The sequence below is a fragment of the Pseudonaja textilis genome, chromosome 2, assembly GCF_049901715.1.
Source record: "Pseudonaja textilis isolate UNSWEBS1 chromosome 2, rPseTex1.2, whole genome shotgun sequence".
NCBI classification, from domain to species: Eukaryota; Metazoa; Chordata; class Lepidosauria; order Squamata; family Elapidae; genus Pseudonaja; species Pseudonaja textilis.
The window spans coordinates 176,091,376-176,113,651 of record NC_141991.1 but is presented as its reverse complement, the minus strand read 5'-3'; the positions used below and the strand labels follow the sequence as shown (position 1 = coordinate 176,113,651).

General features: G+C 39.1%; 1 protein-coding gene across 1 annotated transcript in view; it reads right to left on the bottom strand.

Annotated features, from left to right (window-relative positions):
• Nucleotides 1–22,276, bottom strand: part of MUSK (muscle associated receptor tyrosine kinase) — a 44,600-nt gene that overhangs the window by 2,681 nt on the left and 19,643 nt on the right. Inside the window, exons 9-16 of the mRNA XM_026713434.2 lie at nt 14,533–14,799; nt 12,903–13,078; nt 10,628–10,651; nt 10,164–10,252; nt 9,285–9,444; nt 7,284–7,464; nt 4,688–4,879; nt 1,517–1,665 (exon numbers count right to left, since the gene is read on the bottom strand). Of these exons, the coding sequence (XP_026569219.2) occupies nt 1,517–1,665; nt 4,688–4,879; nt 7,284–7,464; nt 9,285–9,444; nt 10,164–10,252; nt 10,628–10,651; nt 12,903–13,078; nt 14,533–14,799 (1,238 nt within the window). The remainder of the gene's footprint in view (nt 1–1,516; nt 1,666–4,687; nt 4,880–7,283; nt 7,465–9,284; nt 9,445–10,163; nt 10,253–10,627; nt 10,652–12,902; nt 13,079–14,532; nt 14,800–22,276) is intronic.

Below are 22,276 nucleotides of genomic sequence, written 5' to 3'. Positions count from 1 at the left end.
CTCAATTGTGGTCATAAGTCAAGGACTACCTGTTTCATTGTTTCCTCTAACAGTTGAATGCATATTATGCTTCCCCTACATTGTTGGCTTACCAGAAGTGATGAAAAATGTAGCTTAACCCAATGGGAAATTGCCAGGTTGGGCTACCAAAAGGGAAGCTTGCTTTTTCTGCTATGAAACCACTGCTTATGGGATAGGCAGCCATATAAATTCTTAGAATTAAATATAAATAAATAAGATTAAATTCACAAAACAGAAGAGTTATCCTAAAGAAAAGCAGGTGTTTTAAAGGAACATTATTTGTAGGGCAGAAATAACCATTTGATAATGGAGGTAAAAGAGGAAGAGAAGGGGGAGGAAGAGAAGGCAACATAAAGAAAAGACAAAATAATTTCATCTGCAAAACAAGTGGCCAGGACTACATTTCCTCTTTGAGTGTAGCAAAGATGCTTTACTCCCTCTTGAAAAGAATTCCAAAAACAATTTATTTTGTATTACCCAAAATGAATTTTTCTTAACAGCACTAGCAACAGGTCCCACTTTTTAAAACATTTAGCTTCCAGTAACAATGGATTCAACCACAACTGAATGATTCAATTAGCTTTGGATGCCAGGAATATGTGAATGAATAAAACAAGGAATCACCTAAGGGTATATATACAAAGTACTCTTCTCTCATCCAATCATCATTCAAACTCATAGTCATTTGTGAGTTAAATGAGGGCACTGGACATTGTTGACAAACTTTGTTCATTGTATAATCAGAACATACAATCCTCCATTCGTACTATTAAATTGGGAAAAATGGAGACTGAGAAATGCATAAATCTTGATCATACTTTTACGACACTTTTCTAATGAACATTCAGTAGCCGGGTTTGAATTTTTGCTAGTGCCTTCAACTGTCTCTAAAAGAAAAAGTAAGCATTTCTTAGTGTGAAAACATCTGGATCTGACTCCAAGAAAAGTGTCCACATGGAAGTTTGGGTCAAAGGATGCTCAGCAGTCCCATAACCCTTTGGCCTTTCCTAATATATCCAATGTGATGTTAATAAACACACACACACATTTACCCAGCAGAGAGTCAATTTCCTGTTTTCTTTTTCCTTTTTTGCTGCTGAAATATAGACAATCCTTTCAGCCAGAAGAAGACACAACAAACCCTTCAGGTGTTTCTGATTGCTACACTCAATAGTCTTTGGTGGGAAATGACAGAGAAGGAAAGGGCCCGAATGAGTCTATCAAATGGTGCACTGTATTCTGGAAAGAAAGGGAAGTGTTGGGCCCTTTGAAATATTAGGTTAAAGAAGACTCTCAAAAATTGCAAGTAATTTTGCACAGGATGCTAAGGAGCCAGATGTATCCATAGCTTTGCCAGATCAAACCTCAGGTTCTGGTACTGCCAATTCCTTCATCAGTAAGTCATCTTTGATGGTTAAGCCAGTACTCTAAAGACATGTTTTAAAATTTACATCTACCATGTGAAGGGCAAAGCAGAGAGGATTGGCTTTGGTACCTAAAAGTTTGACAATGTTTGGATTGTCGAATTCAGCCATGAGAGCTGCCTCTCTTTGAAAATCAGCCTGCATGTCTGCTGAAGCTTCTTCTTTGAGCATCTTCACTGCAACCATTGTGAAAGGTTCATAAGGAAGCAGTCCAGGAGCCCTAAAGAAAGATGCAGAAGGAAAAGTTACAGGTGTGATGGAGTCCTTTATGGAATGCAACTACAAGATTTCCAGACATCAGTTGTTAGCCTGTCATGATTAACTGGCACAGGAGGATTAAAAGAGGATGAGTTATAGTATGATACAAGAGATTACTGTAGCCTCACCATATCTGTCTTGATTCACACTACAATCTTTACTTTACTTTAGCATTGTATGGAAAACGTTTTCTTCTCATTGGTTATGATGGGATCCCATCCCATTGTTATTATCATGACAGAACATAGGATGTGATAGAGCATAGCAAGAAATCACAGCACATCACTACCAGTATATCATCCCTATATAGGAAGACTAACTTAGATAATAGGGCTCATGGCAGGAAATGATATCTGCTTCATAAAGTATGCTTATTTATTTGCATCCTTCCTGAAGTTCAAATAGCTAATGATAAGAAAAGAAAAGAAAAGAATATGCAGAGCAATTGGTAATTTGGAGCACACTTCAAATAGAATACGATTAAAGCTCAGGGAGAGAATTTCTACTTCTAACTATCTCACGTTAATAGATATGTCTGGTCTGACCATGAGGAAGAGTTATCCTAGTCATGTAGTAACTCTCTGTACTTATATGTAGTAGGGAACAGTAAGTGCATAGAGTCAACTTGCTCAGCTGTTGGATTGAGTGTCAAGCTGTTTTACTGTTCTGGAGCCATTCAGTGTTTCTAGTCTCCAAAACATATTTCTAGCTTTTATGATAGCTGCTCTGGCCATACGGCAGTCAGACAGGTGCAGCTGAATGCAGCAAATGGCACATCATTGTCAAATGCCAGCAAAAGGCAAAATGCCAGTCTGAAATCAAATCACCCGGCGTGGCAAAGCAACTGCAAGTCAGGCATGTGTAATTTTGCAATCAAGAGCATCAAATACTTTGCAAATATTTAAGCTCAGTGAAATGTCTTCAGGAAACTGTTGGGCTCTGATGATGAGCCACAGGAATCTCTTTTAGCGTAGCTGCAACATATTTTGTTCTATGAGAAAGAGGCAAGGAAAATGGTGTGACTTCCTTGAACTGTTGGAACAGTTGAGTAATTTGGATGGGGGTATCTTAATTGCTTTCTAGAGCTAAAACGTAAGATCTGGATTTTTTTCAGACACAAAACTAAAATTCTGTAATTGGAAAGAATTATTTACAAGTCCTTACTGCTATAGCTTCCTTCAAAGCACGACTTCACTTTTTTTAAACGTTACTTTAATATTTTATATGTTATTGCTTCCCTAAAAATAAGACTTAGCTTGATTTTTTTACATATGTGATCAATATAAGCCCTGGTTAAGACCTCTCTCACTCCGGGGTGCATAGGGTGGAGCAAGGCACATGGGTAAAAATTAAGCTAGGGTGAGAATGTGTGGGGTGGAGATGCCCTGCTACTTATCTTTGGACAGTTGCCTCACACACCCTGACACTTGCCTTGCCTTTCTGGCCTACTTCTGCAGCCACTTCACATATTGCCCCCGGCCTCTGTTTCTCTGTCAGAAGCCTTCAGGAAAAGCCTCAGCAGCCAAGAAATGGGCTCTGGATTGATACGTGTGGTGCCCCCTGGCCTCATTTCACTGTCAGTCTGGAGCTCTGTTATCAGCTGCAGAAGCCTTTCCTGAAGGCCTCTGATGGTGAAATGAGGCTGGGGGGCAATGCATTCATCAACCCAGCGCCTGTTTCTTTTTACAAAAGACCTCTGACAGAAAAACAGAGGTTGGGGTCGACATGCGCAAGTGGTGACAAGTGGCTGCAGAAGAAGTGGGCCGGCAGCAGGCTCCTTATGGGCAGGGCTGTCACTGCCGCCACCACGAGGTGATTCAGTGGAAGACACCCCTGAAAATAAGACCTGGTGCCTTTTTGGGTGGCAAAAAATATATATAAAACTGGGTCTTATTTCCGGGACATTCTTTAACACGAAAGTAGGTTTTCTATGTCTATTTTCTGTCACCAAATGCAGGAAGCCTTTCCTGTAGCAGTTGAATTACAAGATTACTAGTTTAAATAAACTACTATTACTACAATAAACTGCCTTATGACATGATTATTTCTAAAACACTGTTTCTCAATATTAACAACTTTTAAGATGTGTGGACTTCAACTCCCAGAGTTCTCCAGCCAGCCAAGCTTCAGGAATGGAGGACTATAAATTAGATCTTGGGTGGTTGGGTGCAATCTACAAATTTGGGGTTGCACGCTCCTGATTTAGATTAATTTTACTCAGAATAACAGAGTTTGAAGAAACCTTGGAGATGTTCTAGTCCAATCCCCTGCTCAAGCAGGAAACCCTATACCGTTTTAGACAAATGTTTATCTAATCTCTTCTTAAAAACCTCCAGTGTTGGAGCAGTATAACCTCTGGAGGCAAGTCATTCCATTGATTAATTGTTCTCACTGTCAGGAAATTTCTCCTTAATTCTAGGTTTCTTCTCTCCTTGATTAGTTTCCATCCATTGCTTCTTGTCCTGCCCTCAGGTGCTTTGGAGAATAGCTTGACTCCCTCTTCTTTGTGGCAGCCCCTGAGATATTGGAACACTGCTATCATGTCACCCCTAGTCCTTCTTTTCATTAAACTAGGCATACCCAGTTCCTGTAACTCTTCTTCATGGCAGTACGAAATCGCCATAAGAAGTGATAATATATTCTCCCAGTAGTCATTTTGCTCAATATAAAAGGAACAGCAGATATTTGGTGTTTGAGGAACCAATGGATGAAGCTGCTACTTGTGTGATCATGACTAAAAGAATCCAAGTCAGAATTCCCTCTTAATCAAAATAGCACCACAGCAGCGAAGGCCTTGACATGCCTGGCATAAATGGGAAATCTCTCTTACTGGAAGGAAGTTCAGGAGGATATAACTAATATTACGTAGTCTTTCTTACAATTAATATAACTGGCTGTTTTCAGGTTATTTAACCCTGCAGGACTTTAAACATAAAGAACTCAGTGATAGCTGCCAAATCATAAGTAGGTAACCGTTCATTTACCTTGCTTGAAAGACCCGTCCAAAAGCACCTTCCCCAATATCTCTCACATATTCAATATTATTTCGTGGATATTCCAAACTGAATAATTTGGGATTCAGAAGTAGAGGCAATCGTTGGTACATAGGATTGGGGTGCAGCCTGTCCAACAAGAGCTCTGAAGGAAGAGTTGTCAGAGCTGGTGGTGCCAATTCTCTGAAATGAATGAGGGAGAAAGAATCTGTGGCTTAATTGGAACAAGCCTTGCAAACAAACCAACAACGATTTGGGGGCTGCATTATATCCTACAACACCTTGAATCTCCAAATACCTACTCAAGGGTCCTCTTTGAAGTCTTCAGTTCAGTATTCAATACCATCATTCCAGACACTCTTTTAAGTAAATTAAACCAACTAGCAGTAGCTGAACACACTTGTAAGTGGATCATAAGCTTCCTAACAGACAGGAAGCAGCAGGTGAAGCTAGGCGGAATCACATCCAATACCTGTACAATCAGCACAGGGGCCCCCAAGGCTGTGTGCTATCTCCACTTCTCTTCTGCTTATATACCAATGACTGCATTTCAAATGATCCATCTGTTAAAATACTGAAGTTTGCTGATGACACAACAGTGATTGGTCTCATTTGAGACAACGATGAATCTGCATACAGACAGGAGGTTATACAACTTGCCTTGTGGTGTAACCGGAACAATCTGGAACTGAACACACTCAAAACCGTAGAAATGGTGGTAGACTTGAGAAGAAATCCTCCCACACTACCACCTCTTACAATACTAGACAACACAGTATCAACAGTTAGAGACCTTCAAATTTCTAGGTTCTACTATATCACATGAATGGACACCTAACATCAAAAACATCATCAAAAAAGCACAACAAAGAATGTTCTTTCTGCACCAACTCAGAAAGCTCAAACTGCCCAAGGAGCTGCTAATACCGTTCTACAGAGGAATTATTGAGTCTATCATCTGTACCTCTATAACTGTCTGGTTTGGTTCTGCAACCCAACAGGACAGACACAGACTTCAGAGGATAATTGGGACTGCAGAAAAAACACTTACTACCCACCTGCCTTCCATGGAGGACCTGTGTACTGCACTAGTCAAAAAGAGGGCTGTGAAAATATTTACAGACCCCTCACATCACAAACTGTTTCAAGTCCTTCCCTCAAAACGATGCTATAGAGCACTGCACACCAGAACAACTAGACAGAAGAACAGTTTTTTCCTGAAAGCCATCACTCTGCTAAACAAATAATTCCCTCAACACTGTTCAACTATTTACAAAGTACACTACTGTTACTGTTAATCTTCTCACCACTCCTTACCACCCATCCCCTCCCACTTGACTGTTTCCTAGTATGATTTGATTGTTGATTGTACCCTATGACTATCATTAAGTGTTGTACGTTATGATTCTTGATTCTTAATGAATGTACCTTTTCTTTATGTATACTGAGAGTATTTACACCAAGACAAACTCCTTGTGTGTCCAATCACACTTGGCCAATAAAGTATTTATTCTATTCTATTCTGTCTTAAATTCTAGCATCCATTCAGCCGAGATATAGGGAATATGCAAAAATAGAGGAATATTATAAATACAATATATAAACACGGATTTTAATTTAGAATGCTAGTCCGTGCATGACATGCCATATGCTAAATAAATAAATAGAGAAATGTTATCATTTTGATAAAACACAAATTAAACTAGGAGGTTATTTATTTCCCGGTCATTTAAGGCAGCATTCCCCAACCTTTTGGATACTAGGTTCCGTGAAGGGAAGTTTTTCTGAGAACCGGGGCAGGGCTGCCTGCAACCCATGCTGGGTCTTTGCTTGGTTGCTGCCCCCTTTTCTGGCATGCCGCGGCCTGGTGTGGTCCACAGATCAGGGGTTTGGGACCCCCGATTTAAGGTATGCACTCCTGCCTCCAGTATTACTCTTAGGAGCATCTATATCCATGATACTTTGCACTAAAAATGACACTTAGAAAAAGGTAAATCTGCCTATCTACAAAACTTCCCTTCCCTAAACTGATTCCTTCTGTTTTATAGAATTTCAGGTCATATAACCCCCATTTATGGCCACGTAAGGGTAATGGAAAAGCAACAACACAGAACTATCGCAGGAGAGGTGATAATAGAAGATCTGAAGAAATACCACTTGCCTAAAAGCAAAAACTGGTGGGACTACAAAACAAAGTAATTAGAAAGTGAAGAAACTAAATTATGGTGGGAGTTTAGAACTGAGATAAACAAGCCCTTGCCACATAGTATCCCAGACTCAACCATTGTCCATAAGAAAGACAAAAAAAAGTCTGGATAGTGGATGTGGCAGTATCTGGAGACAGGAGAAGAGAAGAGAAAGAACTGGAGAAAAATCACAAAATACATCGCTCTGCGCATAGAAATAGAATGACAAGACAGAGACAAATCTGGCCCAAAGCCAACCACTTGACTTTCACACCTAAGGGAAGTTTGGAACTCGCTGCCCTTCGGATTCTTTAACTACAACACTAAACCGGCTCTTCAGTTCAGCAAAGTTGGTGTCATTCTTCATTTTGCTGAATCTGATTGTGCTCACTAACACTTACCTTGTTTTGTTTTTCCATTGCTTGCGTCTCCGACAACAAACCAGGACTGTAACAATGAGAATGATGACCATCGCAAAGCTGGAGATGACAGAGATGATGACAGTCATGGAATAGGTAGGAGAGAAGAAAGGGAAATGTGGAGATGCTGTACTCAACTGTGTTGTTCCTAGTGCCAGGGAATCTAAAATAGAAACAACATGAGACTTCGATTTTAGAGGCACAGTTGCTTATGCTATTATCATATTGCCATGGAAATTATGGGAGCAGCCTGAAGGGAATAGGAATTGGGGTCCTTGTTTTGAGTGCACAAAAATATTTGAGGAGAAAATTTTAGCATTCTTAGTCCTCAAATGGCAAAAATAAATAATGGACAGAAATATTTAATGGAGTGGAACAATGCATTTGACAGAACCACTGTTCAAAATTCCAATTTGGTCCAAGCAAAACACCTCCTCCTGTAACATTAAAGCAGACACCTTCTCTGGAAAGCCAGACTGCAGCTGTTTTAAAAAGCTCAGACAATCTTTCACTGAGATTGCCAGCAAAACAGCTCTACATATGCATGCATAAACTGACAGCTGGGGACAATCTTCACAGTCGCTGCATGAGCCTTCTAAATATCACACCTGACCCTCCAAGGGGGGATATTTTGTTGCAAGCATTCCTTGTGTTTCACCCAGTCCTGAAAGGGGCCATCAAACTTTTCTAAAACTATTTTAATACTCCCTTTCACATGTGACCTCCAAATGATTTTAGAACTAGCAATATGCCCCATTTAGGTTAAAATACTGTGCGACTGTTCCAAGGAAAAATCTGCAGATTAGGAGTGTTAAGTCATCCCTCCTCTTCTTACAAGTGCCAAAACTCCAAATCAAATCCACATCCACTTCTACATTGACTTTATGATGTAGTTCAATTGTTGATGAATCACTATTTTGATTTTAATGAAATATGAAGAACATGGCAGAGACATGTTCTTCATAAGAAAGAAGAAACAAATGTGAATAGCTCAGATCCAGTGATATACTTAATTTTATTACTGTACTGTACAGTAAACCCTTGCAACTTAATACATTTGAAAGCAGATGGGTCTTTATTGGTTAACTTTCAACCTGAAATAAAGCATAATTGATTATCAGATTTAATTATTGGTACTAGTCAACCTTAATATCTATGGAGATTCTCAATCATCCAGGTTTATGGTTGTCCCAAAAGTGCTTTTTCCAAAAGGCAACTGGACTTTCTTTGGGTTTTTTTCTTTGAAGATAATTCACTTCTCATCCAAGAAGCTTCTTCAGTTCCGAGAAGTGAAATATTTTCAAAGAACAAAACAAGAAAGTCCAGTTGACTTTTGGAAAAAGCACCTTTGGGACAATCAATTTTAATGTACTATGGTAAGTTACCAAAAATGTGAAAAACGATCAGAAGTCACTTTTTTCAGTGCTGTTGTAACACTGAAACAGTGTAACACTGTTGTTTGAACAACCACTAAACACTAATGGTTGTAAGTCACTACCCGTATTTATAACCAAATTCCAAACATAAGCAGAAGTTCATAGAGTAATGCCGAGTCAAAAATTTCAAAGTAGGAAGCGTGGAGCTTTTGGACTAAATTTTTTTGGGTAAAATTCACACTAAACCACCACTGATTAATCAGGGGTGTGATTCAACCAGCGTAACAACCGGTTTGGTGAGTGCATATGTACGTGCCAAAGGCACACTTCGCGCATACGCAGAGCATTTGCTACTGACCTTCTCCAGCAATCTCTCTGTGTTAAACATCTGACGCGTGGCAATCCACTGTGCCATGCGAATCAGCTGAGCTTGAAAACCAGGATATAAAGCACAGACTAGAGCCCAGGCGGGCGGGCGGGCCCAACAGCTGATCATCACAGCAAAACAGTTCGCTCACAGCTGATCCTTGGAGCTACCGGTTCACTTGAACCGGGACGAACCGGTAGAATCCTCCCCCTGTGAATAATGTTTGCAATAAAATCTTACCGTCTTCACACTGAGCTATGTGGCAGTATTCCCATGGGGTAGAAGGATCTCTTGTATAACACCAGGGCCGCACATTTTCACCCCCTGGATTACGACAATAATTGATTGCATTGAGGAGCTCTGGGAAAATCTCAGGTGTTTTTCTATGTGCATGAGGAACCTAGTGATAGGGGAGAAGATATTAAATATTTTTCAAGTATTTTCTAAAATTTTGGGCACTTTTGAAGCAATCTTAGCAGAATTTTGTAAAGAATGAAAGCTCCAGGGAGGAGGTCTGATGAATCAGTGCTAGGGTACACCTTCCCCATTTAAAAATATGAATGGAATGATCAACTTGTTTTCCGGCCATATGTTTTGCATTTTTCAGGTCTACCCTACTGCCACATTTATCTGTTCAAAGGAAAGCTCTGCAGGAAAATATGAATCTGAATTTTCTCCTTTTCAAAATACATTTATCTATTTTTTAAATTTTGTTTCCATACTTATTTTTAGTGCTTTTTTTTTTCAACAGAAATAACCACAGATCCATCAGTGAGAACTGCAAAACAGAACTTGCATCTTAATCCATACATTAGACAGGAAGTCCATTTCATTTTGTAACACAGAAAGGACAAAATCCTCAAGCATGACAGCAATGTGTTTCGCATTTTAGACTCTTACTAAGCAATATATTTCAAACTGTGTTTGTCTCCCAACATAAAGCCCTTTTTAATCTGCAAATAAACTTGACATAAACAATCTTCTCCTCTACACAAAGGCTAATCTACTTCCTTGCCCAGCCCAGAAATCATTTGATATCAATGATTCCCAGAGGGAGGTAGATATTCAAATCTACTTTACGGCAAATCTACTTTTGTCCACCTTGAAAAATGGTCTTACCTGCGCACTCCACTTCTGACAAGGAAGGCCAGAAGCTGTGACATTCACCAAACCTTCATAGGTCACCCCATTCCCTTTGTAACAAGTTTCTGAAGAGAAACAAAATTAAACCAGATGGTCTAATAACAGTATATGGTACATTCCCCCTTAGTGGACAAAGCATATTTGCTCTGACAATATTGAAAAAATAATTACGTTTTCTTTCAAGGGTTAAATGGGGAGGCTGGATATGGTTCACTGGCGTCTTTTTGACAGATCAGAAACTCAGCAAGATTGTTTATGGGGCGGCTGTAACAGCTCTCATAAACCTCATGCCTCTTTTTCTTTCTAAGTCCAGTTAATTTAACTGAAAAATTTTACTGTTACAGTCATGAATCTTCTGCCCATCCTGCTAAACTGCCCAACACTTTTTTACAAAACCATATATTCTTTTAAAACGTCAGATTCTAAAGAGAACTACTTACTTGTTGTGCCTTCTTTTTTCAGATCTGAGGAAAGAAAAAGATAGGAGAGGAGAATGTAATCTAGATCCTATATAGTAATCCCTGAGATAAAAGGTTTGGTGCTGTGGTATTTAGTATGACATGATTATAGGAACATTATCAACCAATCCTCATATCCCCAGTTAGATGGTCAGCCATTTGCAGATAACTATAAATCACCATGGAACCTGACTTTTTTTTTCTGTGAGTTATATTGTGCTTCCAGAGCTCAGGGCACTTGATGAAAAAGATCCTCATCACTTTGATTAAAATACATTCAGTGATATGTGGAGGTTGAACATTTCATAGGTACCCAAGCTGCCACGTATTTGCCTCTACCTAATGGCAAAACACATTTTCTTTCTTGCCTTGTTGTGTCCTGCTTGGCTACTCAGAGACTAAATCAGAATCCCATTACCCATGACTACTTATTAATTTTTTAAAATATAGACCCTTCCCTTGCAATCAGTTGGAAAATAGATGGGAAGGGAAATTGGACAGGACTCTGGGTCTGACAGCATTAGGCATCAAATACATAATTTTCACAAGATGTTTTGTGGAGCTAGGGGAAGATATTTATTTTATTTATTTTTTAAAAAATTGTATGGCCATCCATATTCTGAGCAGCTTCCAACCCTAATTAAACAACTAAAACCAAAAACTAAAAAATCCAGTTCAGGTAGACTTTGACTTAGAACCATACTGAGTCCAAAATTTATGTTGCTAAGCGAGACAGTTGTTAAATGAGCTTTGCCTCATTTTATGACTTTTCCTGCCATGGTTTTTAAATGAATCATTGCAGTTAAATTAGAAATATGGTTAAGTGAATCTTGCTTCCCTGTTGGACTTTGTTTGTCAGAAGGTTGCAACAGGTGATCACATGACCCTGGGACACTGCAGCCATCATAAATATGAATCAGATGCTAAGTGTCTGCATTTTGATCACGTGACCTACAACAGTTGTAAGTGTGAAAAACTAGTACAAGTCACTTTTTTAGTGCTGTTGTAACTTTGAGCAGTCATTAAACGAACTGTTGTAAGTTGAGGACTACCTGTACCTCAGTCATCCTCTCAGGATGCCCTAACCATCATCCCTAGACTCTCCTCACTTTATTCCGGTGTCCAGGTGAAGTGCCAGCTCTTGATTACAGAAAACAGGTAATCAGAGTTGGAAGGAACCTGTAGGTCATCTAGTTCGACCCCCTGCCCAGGCGGGAGACCCTACACCATTTCTGACAAATGGCAGTCCAATCTCTTCTTGAAAGTCTCAAGTGATGGTGCTCCCACAACTTCCGAGGGCAAAGCTGTTCCATTGGTTGATTGTTCTCACTGTCAGAAAGTTTCTCCTTATTTCCAGGTTAAATCTCTCCTTGTTCAGCTTCCATCCATTATTCCTTGTCTGGCCCACAGGGGCTTTAGAAAATAGCTTGACCCCTTCCTCCCCATGGCAGCCCCCCAAATATTGGAAGACCGCTATCATGTCTCCCCTGGTCCTTCTCTTCACTAGACTAGCCAAGCCCAGTTCCTGCAATCGTTCCTTGTATGTTTTAGCCTCCAGTCCCCTAATCATCCTGGTTGCTCTTCTCTGCACTTTTTCTAGAGCCTCAACATCTTTTTTATAACGTGGTGACCAAAACTGGATGCAGTACTCTAGGTGTGGTCTTACTAAGGCTTTATAGAGTGATATTAGTACCTTACTTGATCTCAGTTGTATCCCTCTGTTAATGCAACTTAGGATTGCTTTAGCTTTTTTGGCTGTTGCTGCACACTGTTGGCCCCTATTTAACTGTTTGTCCACTAAGACTCCAAGATCCCTCTCACAGTTACTGCTATTGAGCCTGGTTTCACCCAGTCAATATGTGTACTTTTGGTTTTTCTTGCCTAAGTGTAGGACTTTACTTTTCCCTACATTGAATTTCATTTTGTTAGATATGGCCCAGTGTTCTAGTCTGTCAAGATCCATCTGGATCTTGAGCTTATCTTCTTGGGTGTTAGCTATTCCTGCCAGCTGAGTATCATCTGCAAATTTGGTAAGTTCCCCTTCTATTCCCTCATCTAAGTCATTAATGAAGATATTGAAGAGTACTGGGCCTAAGACAGAACCTTGTGGCACCCCACTGCTTATTTCCCTCCATGTAGACTTAGACCCATTAAGGACTAGATGGCTTTCCAGAAAAATAAAAAGGGTGAGGGACAGCCAGATTGCTTGGAGGAGGGTGTGTTATTGCAGAGTCATGCAATTTACTGAGGCACTTACCAAAATGTGGGATCCTGGTGCAGACAGTCGGTTCCTGGTGCATGCTGGGAAGTCTGTTACACTCTGGCAAAGTAAGCAACATCAGCGCTGGCTTGTAAATGCCTTTGCGGGCATTTTCTTCCATCGTCAGCCATTCCTTAAAGCAGTAGAGATCCTTTACAGCAAGGCAATGCTCTCTACATCGTTTTATAAACAACAGTGGAATGCATAGTCAGCCACACAATCACAATATTGCAATCACAATGGATAGTATATAAATACACAGCCACAGACTGGTATAAATAAGATTGGCATTGGAATATTGATTATCAATGTCTTTTAAACTAGTGGAAGATCTGTTATGTACACTGAAATCAACTTAATTATCCTTTAACTCTTGCCTAGATTCTGTTTTTGGTATAACTGTGCCCACCTTTTGGCTTTGTTTTCTTTATTCATTTTGTATACATGTATTAGCATATTTTGTCAACAGCAATGACCGAACACCCATTCACAAAAAGCTAACTGCAGTTGTAAGCTAAACAGAAAGCTATAATTCATACTCTGCTAACAGGTGGGGGTAGCAATGATTGACAATCTCTGTGTACAGAGTTGCTAGGTGAAGGGAGAAACCTACTCCAGAAAGTATCTGAGAAGGCATAATGTTTTCAGAATGACCTGGGAATCTATACTCTTGCATGATTCAAAAGTGGAAAATATTACTGGTCTGATTCCAATAATTCCATGCAACCCCCGTGCTAAACAACCTTTAACTCAAAACAGGTTCAAAGCATATTTTTCAATGGCATAACTACTTTACTCCATCATTTCACAATAAATGCACATTTATTGTGAAGTTACATCATGTGCATTTCTTATTTGTTAGGATTTTTTTTCTCAATATCTAAGTTACTCATTCTGAAAACAGAACATCAAATTAAAAACTCTGACCCAGTTGAGCAGAAGTTGGCTTTTGTGCAAGAATTAGAACTACAGTACAGTGCAGACCCCCTGGATTTCAAATATATCCATTAATTCTAAACTGCACTCACATCGTTGCTTATATGAACATATTTATACCAAGGTGTGTAGAATAGTGGTGAAGTCAACCATGGAGCTAACTAGTAGAATGGACTTAGCCTATTCAATGTATAGTAAGTAAAATACATTGCAGGTCTCATAGAGACCTCATAGTAATAATTACACTACAACTAGTGACGGGATTCAATTTTTTTTACTACCGGTTCTGTGGGCGTGGCAGGGGACGGATACTGTAAAATCTCCAGTCAGAGATGATATTTGCCGGTTCTCCAAGCTACTCAAAATTTCCGCTACTGGTTCTCCAGAACTGGTCAGAACCTGCTGAATACCACCTCTGACTACAACTTTTCATGTCCTGGATTTGTCCAGAAGCACACTAAAAACTGATAAATACTGACATCGTACCTGTATGCTGAAATGCGATTATTTAATTGTACACAAAATTTGAGCTTTTCTTGAGTGTCTTCCCAAGCCTACCAAATTTTCAAGAAAAGAAGTCTACTTGAGCCACACTGCTCAAATTCAGTGTGTGCAACAGAACATCATATAATATGTGCCAAGAATAATAAGCCAAGAATAAAAAACAAAGTGTTTCGTTGACTTCTGATACCTGCAAACAGGTTTTGGAGCAGGTCCAATCCTGGAGGGGTTGCACTCCTGGAAGATGTAGTGACACAGCAGCGACTCAGCAGCTGGACGGCAAAATGGACTCACGGTTTTCAGCTCAGCCCAGGCTGTGCGAACAAGCAGTTCCTGGGTCTCCTCAGGGTCTCCATAGGAAGTATTAAAGAAAACAAATGCCTCCTTTGCCAACAAACCACGACACACCTCTCCCCGATACGAACTGCAGTAGCCTGCATCCCCTTTGTAGACTTTGCTGATGGGAGAAACACAGCTAGATAAGGATTTCCATGCAGGCTGGAACTGAAGTGTACAGCCATTGGAGAAATAACAAAAGCAATTCTGATGGGGCAATTCTTCCTTAACTGCCCAGTTTAGACGGTGTTCAAAGTTACAATGGTAACTGGTAAATAGAAAGTAAAGTTTATGACCATCCTTCATATTATCACAGTGTCCCTGTAGCCAGGTGATCGAGATTCAGGTGCTTCACAGCCAGTGGGTATTTAATAAGTGTTGCAACATCTCACAGGTGCGTGATCACCAATTGCACACTTCATTATCGATTTCTGACAAACAGAATCAATGGGGAAACTAGCAGTAAAATTGCAAGTCGAATCACATGAATAACAACCATATCACTCAATGATAGAGTTGCCAGCTCCAGTTGTGGTTAGTAAGTGAGGACTACCTGTATATGTATGAGTGATATGTCTAGTACAGAGGTCTCCAAACTTGGCAACTTTAAGACTTGTGGACTTCAACTCCCAGAATTCTCCAGCCAACTATGCTGGCTGGAGAATTGTGGGAGTTGAAGTCCACAAGTCTTAAAGATGCCATGTTTAGAGACCCTTGTCTAGTAGATCGGCAGTCCCCAACCTTTCTGGCTTCATTCAGCAGTGGCAGGGGGGCAGGGATGATTTCATACATACAACCTAGCTCCCGTGCATGCACGAATAAAGTTTTGTGCCCACTGCTTGCGCAGCCCAGTTTCCAACAGGCCGCAGACCAGTACTGGTTCGCGACCTGAGGATTGGGGACCCCTGTAGCAGATCAAGCAAGATTTTCAAAATAATTGCAAGCTTTCATAATCCTAAGAATTCTGCCTCAAATTAGAAAGCTAAAAAAAAAACAGATGAAAAGAAAGATCTTTAATCCATATCTTTGCAGTTGACATTCTTAATTAGAATAAGTTGAAGTCACCAGATTCTGATCAAGTACGGAATTTAGTTAAGAGATTCCTAGAAGTTCTCTCAGGTTTGTTGGAACAGAAAAAGCAAGCAAATATTTTAGAAGTTCACATTTTTGGAACGATTAATCCCAGCTGTCAAAATCAACACTCTTTTATCAGGAAGACTTAGGAAAACTCCCAATATAATCTAACAATCGTTTTTATCTACTAATGTGTTCTCTTTCCGAAAAATAACAGGTACACACATCCCAAGATCAGTCATATTTCCCTATTCCCTCCACACACATATCAGTTTTTAACCAAGACACCTGATAGAGAGTTCCTTGGACCCAGAAAAGCATACCTCTACTTTGAATAGCAAACTAGCCTATTTACTCATTTGTTCAAAATCTGCAATTCAGAAATAAATTTTTAAAAATCACAGCTATCTGCAAGCAGCATCCCTAAGCTTTTATATATTAGGGAGTAGATCTTATGGAAAACCTCCATTCATTATGCTGAAAGTATGTGGCCTTCTCAGTGCAATCAAGACTCTGGTGTGCCTGGCAGATGCTAAATATTTTCAATTGTATATGTACAGCTTCTGCCTTTGGGCCATTTGCCCAACAAATAAAAAAAAATGCATGTAGTAATTGAACCTGATCCTATGCAATCAAAAATAAACAGTACTGAATGCAATACTGCTTACTCCTGAAGAATATTATAGTCATTCCATATAGATTTAATCATTAGTTTTTATTTTGAGATTCCTTTTTTACAGATTTCATTGCTTTCTGGATTTCATAGCTTTTAATCAGAAGATTAGTTAAAAGTCTACCTTCTTAGTATAAATAACAGAAATGTAGAATATCTTATTTATGTCACTTATCTCTTTTGTTCATGTACAAAAACAATCTTAAAGCAAATGAAAATCTCTACCTATCACTCATGCAGAGCATGAGTCATCAAAAAAATCAAGATGCTGACTACAGCTGTCCAACCTCCCACAGTATTTTTACATGTGTTGCCAAAAGGGCAAATCTTTGATTGCAAGCCACAACCATCATCTTGGCTGCTTTTTAATGCTCCCATGTCTCTTGCTCAAGGATTACCATGGCAAATTCACTCAGTTCAGAGTGAAACTCCGAAGAGTTCAAATTCAGAAATTAGCCTCTATGGGAGACTGTCCATAAAGGCTAATTTCTGAAGAAAAATACTGTTCCAAGGAATCCATTTGGCTTGGCAAGTCAGGATTACCAATGTGATGTTAGATACAGATGGCAAACCAAGGCATCTCTGCCAATATTTCATTTTTATTTTATGTTTTAAAGCATCTATATAGCCACCCATCTTTCAGACAACTCTGGGCGGCTTCCAATAAAACCATTTTTTTAAAAAACTGTAAAACACACTCAATTCAAAGATGAAACATTTAAAAAAAACAATAAAACCCAAAACCTGGCACCAATCCACACAAACATATCACTTTATCTCTCTCAACGTTTGGGAGAAAAGCTAGGTCCTTAAGGCATTTACAATGTTGGGAACTTGTTTCACAGAGTTGCTTCACAGGCCTGCACAAAAAATCATCACTTGCACCTCCCTCCTAATGGTAACCCTTTCATGGCAGTGGTTTATTTATAGATTTATGAAAGATTATATGACTTCCCATCTCATGCAAGTTGACTCTGAAAGTATGCAATAAAACAAAAGCCGTTCTTTTTTATTATTATATCTATAAAATGTTTCTAGGATAGATTTGGGAGGATTATATGAATTGTTATAAAATAAACTAAGTAAATTATAGTTATCTCGCAAAGTATGAATGAACAAAATTATAGTCAAATGATTGATTAATAATGATACTAGGGTATTCAATTTTTGATTGATAATATGAGTTATTATGCAATGTAACCGTAATTGAGACTATGAAATGGATGCACAAAAAATTTGTAAACCAACCGACACACTGTTTGTACACTTATGGAAGAAAGTTGGATGTTTTTTTATGTTTTGTTTGTTTTTGTTTGTCTTTAAAAACCAATAAAAAATTAAAAAACAAAAGCCATTCTTCCTGCAGCTACTCAGCTCTCCCTTCATATGAAACCCATGCAGAACTCTTGCTCATCCAGAGCTATTTTATGAAGCTTTACTTAAAGGTCACAGAGTTCAATTTATATCCCTTCTAAACATTTGGAAATGCCAGCTATCTGTACCTTTGCAGAACCCTTCACATCACCAATCTGCCTGCCTGGAGGAAAATGAGTTGCCTGCTTTTTGACAAGATTGCTAGCCTTTCCAAACACTTCATATTTACAGATGAATTCTAGCTGCAAGAATGACGGTCAGCTTTCTCCATTTGAGAATTCTTTCTCAGCGTTGCAACTTAACTTTCATCTTTAATGCTATTTCTTTTTTTTTTTTGGGGGGGGGGGGCTATCACCCAGATGGAACGGCTTTCTCCTCAGCTCAAGTTTGAAGGAAAGGAAGTGATTAATGATGACTGTAACTTGATCGCTGTGCAACAACCCTGCGGATATAGTAGAGCAAGCCAGCAGTCCTATTTCTTCCTGTGCTCAAATCTTTTCCACTCTGCTTTTATGAATGATACACAGAGGTTCTGCCCGTAGTTTTATAATCTCCACTTTGTTGTGTCAAAGACAGGCTTCTCAAAGAAGATAACTAGCAGGACTTGCAACCACCTGTGGGAGGACATCTTCAACCCTTAATAGCAAAGCTCCGGTTCAGAATTCAGATTTGCCAGGCAAACATTCTTCCTCGGGGCATAATATAAGCAGCCTGTTCACTGTCTGCACCCAGTTTCTTACTATTTTCCTCTGAATGGCTTCTTAAGTTTATCGAATAAACTCAGGCTTCATTAGTCTAGTGCTTCCTTTGCTGACAGCAGGTTTATGTCCTTGAATTTTGCACATCTATTTATCTAGCCAGCTAATACTTCAGTCTTGATTTTAGCTTCCATCTAAGGGTGCCTTTGTCACCTGGCCAGATGAAGCTCTATAACATATCATTACTTCCGGTACACAAAAGAAATTGAATGTTAACTACCCTACCCTCCCCCGCTCAATTTTTTTTGCTTATCTGAAAAGTTAGTCACTTTGAACTGAGTCAAATCATTCACCCATCTAACAGGCACATTTTTGTTCATTATTGGGTCCAAGCAGATCGGCAATGTTTTTGGTGTGCTGATTGTTTCTTTATTTACTGCTTCCTTTTCCAGATTGTGTATCCTAATTTGGCTCCATGTTTCTATAGCTGGAATGTCAAACTCAAGGCCCACGGGCCAGATTCAGCCCACGGGGTGCTTAGATCTGGCCCATGGGGCCACCCTGGAAACTGTGAAGGTCTGGTCCGCAGTGCCTCTGCAGAGGGTTGCAGGAGGACATCCCAGCCAAAAACAGAGCTCGGGAGTCCATTTTCGCTGGCAGAGCGCTCAGGCTAACACAGGTGCCCTCTGACATGAGTGATGTCAAGCTGGCCATGCCCACCCTGGCCACGCCCATTTCAGCCCCCCCCCAAGGTCAAACACAACTCTGATGCAGCCCTCAATGAAATCTAGTTTGACACCCTGTTCTACAGCCTTAATAAAGCTAAGAGGCTTAAAATGCTGTTGTCAGAAAGTAGCCAATTCTTTGGATGTAGTTGATGCTCTTTAAGTTCTAGAAATAATGTGAATTCTACATACAAGAAGGCAAATCTGGGTTTCTTGCAAAAGGAATCTAGACTGGCGGAAAAAAAGGCTGATGGATGTCTTCTTCAAAAAGCTGCTTCCAATCCTTCTGGCAGCAGTAAAAATAAATTAAAAGGATGGCCTTGACAAGCACACTATGTGTCAATCAGAGGTCATATGAACATTCCTCAAATGCCTTCCCACCTGCATTTCCAACTGTGGGAATTTGGTTGATAGATTTGGCTACTATCTTGTCATGACCTATTAGCCTTTATGGAATATTTTTGTTATACACAGAATGGATCCTGGAAAACGCTGTCAAGACTGCAAACTTTTGGCATGCTCTGTTTATGCCAGGAAGAAAAAGCCTAGCGACTGGATCTGAGTTTTTTTGCTTTTTGTTTGTATTTATTCTCTGTTTTCTTCAGTTCCAGCTATTATTTAACCTTGGCCTATAAACCTGGCAAGCATCTGGCATTTCTGATACTCTGTTTCCAGTGTTTATCAACTTGTGAATGAGGACCACCAGGGCAGGAGGTTATGCATATCAGTAAGTTTCACTAAAATTATCCAGTTTCTAGCCAGATGTGCACTTTCTGCTTGGCCCATTGCCAGTATAATTCAGCCATAGTTTGTTTGTCCTATTTTGATAACACTGAATAGAGGCTGATCATTTACAAAGCAATCAATAAAAACATCTGTTACAGTTAAAATACTATGGCAAATATAAAGCCACTAAAACAGCTAATAATTAATGAAGGAGAGTTACAAGAGGACTAGCTCAATCAAATAAAATAATATCTATAATTAAACTAATCTGGATAATTGAGTGTAAAATAAATGACGAATGACAATAATCAGCTGTTCCAAAACTTTTTGGAAAACTCATTTTAGCCTTTGGGGCCATGATTACTTTCTTGTGCCCACTTATAAAACCCACTTTTGGTCTTTTAAAGAAAAAAGTGAAACGATCGGAAAATACAGATAATTAAACAGCTTCCTTATTGAAGCTACATTCCAAAACTACAAGGTTTTTTTTTTTAATTGGAATTATATTTCACTAAACATTGTAATTTCCTTAGATACTTTTAGAAACATGGCTTGGGGTTTCTAGGAGATGAAAGAAATATCTTACCAGAAGAATACATAATATATTGGTATTTATTCTATTCAATTACTGAATACGCTGGGAAACATATTCCACCCCTACCCCCAAATATGTTTAATGGAATAGATGTAATCAACTTTAATTCATCAAATTACATGGTTTCTAAAAATTATGCATTTGATTCATTCTAATAGCTTTGACTTGGAGTACTCCATAATTTTTACTGTTGTCATTATAAAATTAGAATTTAATAAGGTCTAGGAAATGTATCTATCCACAAGATATATACACAAAGTGAACACAAAGTCTCCATTCAAGAGGCTTTGTTTCTGGGGCAATTTGGAGAGCAATTTGTATTCTTTATTCACCAAATCTTAATAGGATAAGATACTGATGTTTTCAATTTACAACCCTGAAATGTTTTCCAGTCTCTTCTTTCTCCTCTTTCTCTCTTTCTTTCTCTCTCTCTCTTGCTTAGCAGAAAAAAAGGTCTATTGAAAAGACAGAATAACTTCATTATTCAGTCTTCCAACCAGAAGCATGCAACTCAGGTTTCCCAAGGTTTAATATAATTTTCAGGAAGATGGATGGGTTTTCCGAAATTACTGCTTTCCGTTCCTAACAACTTTGCACTGTGTTCACTTCTGAAAGACTCAAATTTTCTTTTCTAGTCCTTCCTTCTGTTGGAATATTGTTCACAATTAAATCTTTGTAATAGAAAAGTCAAAGATATTACAACATATTTATTTTGTGTATGTTTTATATTTGTATCTTGTCTCTCTCAGAATCAGCCTTTTCTTCAGTAAAGTTGCCTTTATTATTATGCCTATTCAGACTCTGGTTTTAACTTTGATTAAATTGCAAATGCTCCAAAATGTCTGGGGCTCCAAGTCACCAACTTGGCTTTCTGCCCCACTTGAATCAGTTTAAAAAATATATTTTTAAAAGGTATAAAATGTATTGATTTTTTTTTTAAAGTATACAGGAAACTGACAAACAGCCAAGCAAAATACTGATTTCCAGCATCAACTTTATTGCCCACAATGCAGTGAACATTCGGAGGACCAAAAGGAGATGCAGGTTTTCCTCAACCTACCACCACAATAGAGCCCAAAATTTCTGTGGCTAAGCCAGACAGTTGTTAAGTGAGTTTTAGCTCATTTTACAACCTTTCTGGCCACAGTAGTTAAGTGAATCACTGCAGTTGTTAAGTCAAGTAACACAATTGTTAAGTGAATCTGGCTTTGCCATTGATTTTGCTTGTCAGAAGATCGCAAAAGGTGATCACATGACCCCTGGGACACTGCAACCCACCATAAATACAGATCAGTTGCCAAATGTCCAAAAACAGTCATAAATCACTTTTTTTTTCAGTGCCGTTGTAACTTTGAACGGTCATTAAATGAATGGTTGTAAGTCGAAGACTACCTGCACTGAAGAAACATCCTACCAGTTGTCTTTTGTAACTGATCTCACTCAATATACTATTCCGGGGTCAGTAACTTTAATCACTCCAAGAGCCACAAAGGTCCAAACCGGAAGCCCCCCTTTCAATTCTGAAGCCAACCGGAAGTCCGGTTGCCCTACCATAGAGTTTCCTCCTAGTGCAGCATCCTTTTTCCTCTACTTATCCAAACTAAAAGCCCTATCAATTGTGGAGCCAACCGGCAACAGAGAACCATAGGAGAGGAATGAAAAACCCACATGTAGTTCCAGAGCCACAGGTTTCTGACCCCTATTGTTAAGGTAATTCCCCGTTAGGAGAATGA